This window comes from Halyomorpha halys, unplaced genomic scaffold, assembly GCF_000696795.3.
Source record: "Halyomorpha halys isolate HHAL.00 unplaced genomic scaffold, Hhal_1.1 Scaffold265.1, whole genome shotgun sequence".
Classification (NCBI taxonomy): domain Eukaryota; kingdom Metazoa; phylum Arthropoda; class Insecta; order Hemiptera; family Pentatomidae; genus Halyomorpha; species Halyomorpha halys.
In genome coordinates, this window is record NW_027107765.1 from 641701 (window position 1) to 651230 (window position 9530).

Sequence of the window (9530 nt, forward strand, 5' to 3'; positions counted from 1 at the left end):
TAAAAAAGATACAAACACTATAGTTACAAAAAGGAAAAAAAGAAAAAACATAAGTGTAAAATAACAGGGGTATAAAATGTAAAAAAGTAAGATATAATAAGAAAAATTAAAGGTTGTAAATAGTAAATGAAAAGGGTAATAGTAACAGATAGATAAGAGAAGAAATATTAAAGAAAATACAAATAAAGAGATGAAAAAAAAAAAAAATACAAATCAAATGATGAGACAGAATGCATACCTGTTTTGACGGCAGTCAAAAACAAAGTGACGGTTGGTATTGGGAGGAGTGGGGATGGCAGTTATGCCACAATAACGAAAATATTTAAAGAGAAATTTGCGTTTGTTGGCCGAAAACCTTAAAATTTATGGAACAATAGAAATTACCTCCTAAGGTGCTTGGTTTATACTCTAAGATTTAATGTTAAATGAAGAACAAAAACACTAATCAACAGTAAAAAAGAGCCAATCAGGGTTTTCTGCTTCAGTTATGCTAGTTAAACGGTACGCTATACTGGAAGCATGTTGGTTACAAATGTTAGAATTTATCGAAACAGGAATACTATCCCTTAGATGCTTGGTTTATACCCTGAGATTTAATGTTAAATGAAGAACAAAAACACTAATCAACAGTAAAAAAGAGACAATCAGGGTTTCCTGTTTCAGTTATGCTAGTTAAACGCTACACTGGCTCAGGTACGCTACACTGGAAGTATGTTGGTTACAAATCTTAGAATTTATCGATACAGAAATACTACCCCTTAGGTGCTTGGTTTATACCCTTAGATTTTATGTTAAATGAAGAACAAAAACACTCGTCAATAGTAAAAAAAAAATCAACAACATCAAATGTACACCTTTTAACCTTCAAAATGGTCCAAAGACTGTATGTTCTCTTATTTATTACTGGATAAACATGAGGAGATAAATTAATAAAACTTATTGAAGAAGAATATTTTTACTATAATACTCTATACATAATTAAAATTTCACATTTGTGACGTCATAATTTTAAGTGTTTTCCAGTCATGATTTCTACGAACCTCTATGTGGCAAACATTTTGTTGATAACCTTCTATTTCGAATTTAAACCAGATGTGTTGGTTACTTTAAGTTATTGGAAGATGGAACCAAGTTAATGCAATGAAAGGTAAATAAAAAAAACTCTGAAAGGCTGATCCTATTTTCCTTACATACCACAGAATTGTTATAAGAAAAGGTTTTGTAATTGAAGGTTAAATATCATCATGTGACCATAAGGATTACATATATTTCTTGTCATGTATATATTTTTGATAAATTTTTGCTGCATTAATTAGTTTAATGTAATGTAAACTATACTTATTAAATTAAGATTATGGCAAACCAAAATTTATTTTGTGGGAATTTATACATCAATAGTCAGTATTAATGTTGTGAAAGAGAGAGAGTAATGAATGAAATTGTATGTCCACAACCTGCTTGTAAAGCTGCTATAGTTATAGTACACACTAACAAAACTTGTACCTAATTTTATACATGTCCCTATCTTGTCTTTTACCTTTACCAATGAAATTTTGCAGTGTGTTTTATTCATGATAACAAAACTATTAAATACCATTCATATCAATTAGAAAACTTTTCGAACTATTAAATATATGTGGTTTGTCATTGTGTCTGGAATTTTATGGTTTGAATTTTTATACTGAATATGTTGTCTATTGAAATCCCATAAAGAAATTTATGATAAAAATATATTAACCATTTTAAATAGTTTTTCTAGTGCCATTCTGTGATTGTTTTTACACAACATAAATTGAGATGTATATAAATGTTACATTAACAAACGTTATGAATGATAGTGAATTATAAACTATATCTTATGAAATAAAATGATATACTTAATGCATTTTTGTTTTCACTTACCTATATTTATTTCTTATTATAATATATTTATTTATTTATCCACCCTCCTCTGGCTTTTGGATAATACATTTGTTTGCGGTGGAATATGAGGCATGGCTATAATAACTCACTATTGTATATTAAACAATTAAACGGCTCCATTTCTAGGCTGTATCCTCCCAGACCATTTGTATTCATTTGCTGGAATTTTCAGCGGTCCTCACAATTGATTTTTTGAAGATTCCTCCTGAGTATTCTCTCTTTAAACATACTTTGCCACTTCTCTCAGGAGGATGAGAAGTACCACACCCACTAGAACCTGTACTGCCTCATGCAAAATTGAACTATATGCTCAGTAAGTGAAGCAGAGCCGTCTTCTTTTCACTTGCTGATGTATAAAATGTTTAAAAAGAGTAAATATTGCGATTGCAAAAAAAAATTTGGATTTGAGTTTTCAATGGAAATACACATTTCGAGGTCTTCTGAGTCCAAATAACTAAGCCTCACAAAATGGCATGTCTATATCTCTTGGTGTATGTACATGAACAGTCTAGTTGAGAAATAAAAGTTATATGAAACAAATTACATATTTTGGTAGTTATATTTCTGGGATGACAGCAATTGTTTTTCCTATAATTGACTTATCATTGATTGTACACTTCTTTGAATATTGAAAGTTTTCTTTAATATCTTCTCTCTCTCCAGTAGTTGCACATTAACACTGCGATGACATTGGAACATTTTTTATTGTTGCCAGTCCCACTTTAATTCAGCTAACCCAGCACACTTCTTCTATCCTTCACTCATTGGTTCCCAAAGTGGGGTCTGCAAGAGCCTTGGGCCATGGGAAGGCCTAGTAATGTGTATTTTTGTTACTACTATTTTAAATTATCTTCCACAATATTTTATCTGAAAAATATGACTCAAAATGAACTTATAACCAACCTAATTTTCAAATATCATTCGAGTGGGCCACACATGGTTCAGTTTCAGACAGCTGCTTTCCAGTATTGTTACAGTTTTCTTAATGTTAAGAAGTATTAGCGTTACATCATCAATTGAGGAGTCATCTCACAGATGGCAGGTGCCTACTAATGTGTTATTGGGCGGTGTAGCTCCTAGAGCTTCAGCATGGATAATTATATTGTAGGAAGATAGTGCAGGTGGTGGTCAATAAAGGTATTAAAATGGTAGAAGAAAACTTATATATTATTTTTAACCATCGTTTTGCCCCACTTTTTTTTTTTAAGGCAATCCACTCGGAGGTGATGTTTGCCTAGTTATCTACAGATGACCAACCTATTCTAACCATGGTTGGGAGTCAAGTTTTTCATTTTGTAGGACCGTCACTTAATGAAAAAAGTCAATGCCCCAAGGCCGGATTCGAACCAGCACCGCCCTCACACCTCAGAACGATAAGACTTGCGCCTAACCCCTGAGCTACAGTGCATCCCAAATTGCCCCACTTTGCAGGTATAAATGAAAAACAAGATACAAACATTATAAGAATTGACAAAATATTAAAATAAATATACAGAGAAAATATTTTAAAAAATTGTTTGTTTTGTTTATAAAATATATATCTATATTTATTCTTTCTTAAATGATTATTATTATTCCTTTTGTGTATTTTATAAACAAAACAAGAATTTTTTTTTGCTTTTTTTCGTATTTTCCCTGTTTATTTATTATAATGTTTTGTCAATTCTTGTAATATTTGTATCTTGTTTTTTATCTAGTCCTGATGAAGCCCTACAAAGTTGGGTGAAACGTTGGTTAACAATAAATAGTTTTCTTCTACTATTTTGATACCTTTATTGACCGCCACCCGGACTATCTTCCTACAATCTGCTTCATACTGTCAACTATCTTCTTCCAATATTAATGATTATACCTCTTTATTCGTAATTTAATAAGGTATTTATAATATATACTTTTATAATTAGATATTTAAAATTTTTCTCTTTCTTTTTTGCAGCTATGGTTGAGTATACACTTGGCCTGGTAAGTGGATTTGCTTTGGGTGTAGCTGCTGCTTTCTTCACAAAACGCCTGCCTGCTTGTGCTCCCGCTGTGATCAGTAAGGGGACAGGCTCTGGCAATCTGAAAATGGTGCTTGTAGTGAGGAATGACCTCGGAATGAGAAAAGGTAAAATAGCTGCTCAGTGCGCTCATGCTGTCGTCGGCTGTTACAAAGCTGCTTCTGCCGCTTGCCCTGATATCTTGAACCAATGGGAAAAATCTGGTCAAACCAAAGTTAGTTAATCTATCCATCAGATCCATCTGTCAACTAGACCTGGGCAAAATTTATCCAAAAGTAATATTTGAAAAATGAATCATTAAATAACCTAGACAAATTATTTTTGAAATAATTTATTTTATAATTTTACTAGAATCTAATTTGTTAAATGACTATATTTGACTATATTATACAATGAAGTTATTTCATGATTGATATAATAGCTATCATTTTGGGAATAGTTATGTTATCATTGATGAATAGAAAATCATTCATAGAAATATAAAACAACAATTCCTAAAATGATTATTTTATCAAATAATATTTTCTGAATTTATATTTTTGACAACAAGAAGTTAATATGTATAAATAAAGTTCATTTAGAGAGTCAAGATCAAATATTTTTGGGATGACAACTGTCACATAGTTTAAACCATGGCATTAATTGAGACAGTGGTAAATTATCACTTTGTAAATGAGCTTTAACGTGACTATTTATTTTCTAGCATTTCATGTATTGTCAACAATCAGTTCTTACCATGGTAATGGCTCTAACAGTTGCTGCTATGGTTGTAAATCATCTCCATATTTACGTGGTTATTATTAAAATATTTCCAGTATTTATGGATTTTAAATATTATTTTAGGATTGTAGGTATTACAAAAATAATGATTTCATATTTTTGTGAAATAACTTATTTCAAAAATAATGAAATAGTGAACTAGCAATTATCAGATTATTAATTCAGGAATATACTACTTAATTTAAATGAAACTTTAAAGTACAAAATAATTATATATAGAAATATATGCAGGTAGTATTTATTGAATTTATTTTATTTAATAGTCATTATTTTGTAAATAATTACATTAGGAAATTTAACACTAATTTTTTTCATAAGCACATTATCATATTGCCCAGGTCCATTACCAACTTTCTATTTTGTTTGATATTGAATTTTTAATGTGTTAGGTTGTACTACAGTTGGATGAAAAAGGAGAGAATGCTCTTATAGCTCTGAGGAACAAAGCTAAGGATGCTAATCTCATCGCTAACATGATTCGAGATGCCGGTAGGACTCAAGTTGCCAGTCATTCTGCAACAGTCTTAGGAATAGGACCTGGCCCAGCAGAAAGTATAGATCCTCTTGTCAAACATTTGAAACTGCTATAAACCCAGGATATTATTATTGTAATATAATTGTTTAATTAACTAAAAATTAAAGATATTAATTATTATTTCTTAGCAGTTTTTTTTTTTAATATAAAACTGAAATAGTTACACACACTCATGTATATATCATGGCATGAAGGGTCTTGTGTTCAGTACGTGGTAGGGAAGTACTGTTTTTAGACCAGGAGATGAATTGGTCTTGATCAAGCTCACCCAGAAAGTTTTTTTTTTCCACTTTATAGAGACTGGGTGTACCTTAAGTGGGTATTTTTACCTCAAGGTCAATCTACAGCTATAATAATAGAATAAATAATTATTGGAAGATTATTGATTGACCGTGTGTATTGATGAATGGAATATGGTCCGGGTGGAGTCAAAAAAACTCAAATAGTAAATGGGTATACTATTTTTATTGAGCCAACATTTCGCCCTATGTTGCAGGGCTTCGTCAGGGCTAAAAAAGATACAAACACTTGACATAGTTACAAAAAAAGAAAAAAACATAAGTGGAAAATAACAGGGGTATACAATAAAAAGTAAAATATAATAAGAAAAATTAAAGGTTGTAAACAGTAAATGAAAAGGGTAATAGTAACAGATAGATAAGAGAAGAAATATTAAAGAAAGTACAAATTAAGAAATGAAAAAAGAAAAGAATAAAATTAAATGATGAGACAGAATTCATACCTGTTTTGACGGAAGTCAAAGTCAGAGTGAGCTGTTTGTATTGGGAGGAGTGGGGGTGCCAGTTTAGCATGCCAAAATAATGTTAAAGTAAACATTGTAAAAAAAATTTAAATTAGGTAAGCAATAAATGGTAATATACACAATAGAGGGGTAGAAGAGATATTTACAAAATTATAAAAAAATTAAAATTAAAAAAAAAAAAACTTTGGCTCAATAAAAATAGTATATACCCATTTACTATTTGAGTTTTTTGACCGCACCCGGACCATATTCCATTCTTCAATAAATAATTATCTGCTACATTTGGACTTGAACCCAGCCCTGGGAGATAAGTGCACAGTGCCTTCCTCACTTTGCCCTTATTATGCATAGTATTCAAATTTAACTGAGGAGATATTGTTCATTGTAGATATAATCAAGGAGAAGTTGGTTAAGGGTTTGATCTAGGAAGGAAACATGCAAAAAATATTAAACTTCTTTATTTTCAGCCCAAATTGTAGCCCTTCATCGGGATGAAGCAAACTAAGATTTGGCCTTAAAAAGTATGAAAAAAACAAAAAATAATTATAAATATGGGTCACTTTCCAATTTTAGTGCTGTTTTAGTTAATAGAGCTTGTTAAGAATGATTGACCATCTGAATGAGAATGATTTTATTTTTTGTTATTATTCTCCTTGATATCAACATTTCCTTCTTATTTTAAACTTCTAATTATTGATTGTTATCTAGTTATAAAATATATAATGCTCTTACCATCATTCCTTAGAAAAAAAAAATTGAATCTATAGAGTTTAGTTTTAAAAAAATATGATAGCTAAAAAGCACCAAATTTGGATAGAAACCATTGAATAGTAAACTACAATTATTTATTTCAAATGATATTTTATTTTTAAAATTTGTTCTAAATACCTGTCATCATTCTGTAAAACATGTTTCATTGTAAAACATTAAAAAATGAGATACTTACTTTGTCAGATATAACTGTTATATTTTTTTTAACTTCTTTGTTTAACATAATATCTTTTTAGTCAATGTTAGTGAAAGAAACCACCAATCGGCCTCTATTTTTAAATTAAATGAGGAATGTAAAAATATTTCTTTTCATCATCAGTGGTGATGATAATCTTCAAAATGTGTACTCAATCATTGGTTTTTGACAAAATACCAACCTTAAGAAGTAATATATAAGTATAGTAGAGCATAACAGGTGGACAACATTATGCTATATCTTTAGTAATGATTGTCCCATTTTGAAGACTTGTTTCTCTTTTATACGAAATTTAATTGATTTTCTAATGACTTTTGAAGTATATAGTTTTTGAGCTTTTTACAAATATAATTTTGTTTTGTTCATAAATATCCTTCATAGATTTTCTTCGTGATTTATTTCATGTACGGCGTTTACAATTAGGCATATTAGTATCGACGCTGAAATTCCACAAAACAAAAAAATTAGGAACTAAATCAGTCAACCCATTCTTTCACAAGGAGCTATACTGGGTTCTAAAAGTTTTCAATCTCTTATTAATGTACATTGTTTCAACTATTTATTAATGGCCGATGTTTCAATTATTTATTAATGGCCAATGTTTTGTCTATTTATTAATGGCCAATTTTTCAACTATTTATTAATGGCAATTTTTCAACTATTTATTAATGGCCGATGTTTCTATTATTTATTAATGGCCAATGTTTTGAATATTTATTAATGTCCAATAGTTCAATTATTTATTAATGGCCAATGTTTCAATTATTTATTAATAGCCGATGTTTCAATTATTTATTAATGGCCAATGTTTTGACTATTTATTAATGACCAATTTTTCAACTATTTATTAATGGCAATTTTTCAACTATTTATTAATGGCCGATGTTTCTATTATTTATTAATGGCCAATGTTTTAACTATTTATTAATGGCCAATATTTCAAATATTTATTAATGGTCAATATTTTGACTATTTATCAATGACCATTGTTTCAATAATTTATTAATGGCCAATGTTTCGAGTCACACTGCAGATGATAGGTGATACTAATGTTCATTATTTGTATACATTTTTCAGAATTGCTCCTATATTAAAATTAATTTTGATGCCGGATCTACACCTTTGTCACTTACTGTAAATCCAAAATCCAAACACTTGGTGAACAAAGAAAGAAAAAAATATTGCTATTCACACGCTTGTGTACCTTCTATTTTTATAGTAAAATGATAGAAAATGAAGAGAGGTAAGGTGAAACGATAAAGAAGGCAAAGATGATTTAAGTCCATAGAAGTGATGTTATATAGCCTTTATTAAATTCAATTATTGTTCTATTATTTTAATAAAATTCTTATTAATTTAATTACCCAGGCATATAATGTTTCTATAAATATATACTGTCTAATTTTGGTAATCTGAACTTCAGTACTACTAACACTCCAGTAATCCGAACTGGCATAAAAAAAAATTGTTTTTTGTTTTTAGAAAACTCAGCAGGTAATTACATTTTTGTTTTCAAATAAAAGTGCTCATGTGTAAAGTCCATTTTTAATTTCCTGATCTTTAGGCAAGTTATTGTAATCACCGTGAAAATTTTGATATCGGGTAATCTAATTCCTATGAAAGTGTTTATAATATATTTTGTTGGAATTAGAAAAATATAATACCTATTATATAAATCATTTGATTCTGTAAAACTAATTTAATTAATAGTAGGAATATGTATAATACAAATTTTGATGGTGAACAATTTTTTTTTTTATTACGTTTTAAGTATATCCATACAAAGAGTATTTTCTATTTTTTTTTAAATACTTTTTTTCACTTATAAATGAACAATCATTACAAATTAAATTATCACTTAGCATTACTGAGGGTGTAAAAGAAAACAGAAGTTGTAGCCGCACAAAATCGGACAAGTGACCTGCGATGTTATAAGACTCATTACACCTGACCATAGGTTAATAGAAAGAAAGAGAGAGAGAGAGAGATTGATAATTTTTCCTAATACTTTCTATAATCCAAACACCCCTCCCAGCAGCAATTAATTTGGATTCCCAAGAGCACACTGTATTTATGAAAAAATAAACCGTTACAGTTAATTGACTAGATTCCAAATGGTGTATCTAACCATCCAGTTCATAGAATTTTAAAATGCATAATCTTAAACTATATCACAATTATTTATCTGTTGGCTATTCAAAAACAATACTAACTGAGCACAAACATGAGGATGCCGCACAAGCTGGCCCAAAAGCCCTTTGTACCCAGAAACCAATATCCGACCATTCGGCTATCAATTCGGACCAACTTGTACTAGCCAATCCAAATAACTCAACCATATAGTACAAGAGCCAGGGAGAAAAAAAAAACAGTTATCTCACCTCAATTTTTTATTACTTTAATGAAAACTATGTATAATTACTAGTCTAAATTGATGAATCTCTTAACTATAGGTTCGGGAAATAAAAATTGTTGACTGTTTCTAAACATTAAAATAAATTAATTTTTCATTCGGAGCTCTATATCTTCCAAAAAAACCTAAGGGAATAACATTTAAAGTTG

General features: G+C 29.5%; 1 protein-coding gene across 2 annotated transcripts; it reads left to right on the forward strand.

The window, feature by feature from the left end:
• The first annotated feature begins 1031 nt into the window (after positions 1 to 1031).
• LOC106680530 (uncharacterized) lies at positions 1032 to 8640 on the forward strand. Of its 2 annotated transcripts, XM_014420300.3 has the most exons (4): positions 1032 to 1147; positions 3860 to 4137; positions 5093 to 5311; positions 8046 to 8640. In XM_014420300.3, the coding sequence occupies exons 1-3, from the start codon at positions 1141 to 1143 to the stop codon at positions 5291 to 5293; spliced, it is 486 nt and encodes a 161-aa protein (XP_014275786.1). In that variant the 5' UTR covers positions 1032 to 1140; the 3' UTR covers positions 5294 to 5311; positions 8046 to 8640. The 2 variants fall into 2 exon arrangements, with proteins under 2 accessions (XP_014275786.1, XP_066902184.1); XM_067046083.1 differs by lacking the exon at positions 8046 to 8640 and having other exon boundaries at positions 5093 to 5358.
• The last annotated feature ends 890 nt before the right edge of the window (positions 8641 to 9530 follow it).

Coding starts and splice junctions, on each gene's coding strand:
- LOC106680530 (XM_014420300.3), top strand. Junction 4,138..5,092: donor AAAAATCTGGTCAAACCAAA/GTTAGTTAATCT, acceptor TTAATGTGTTAG/GTTGTACTACAGTTGGATGA.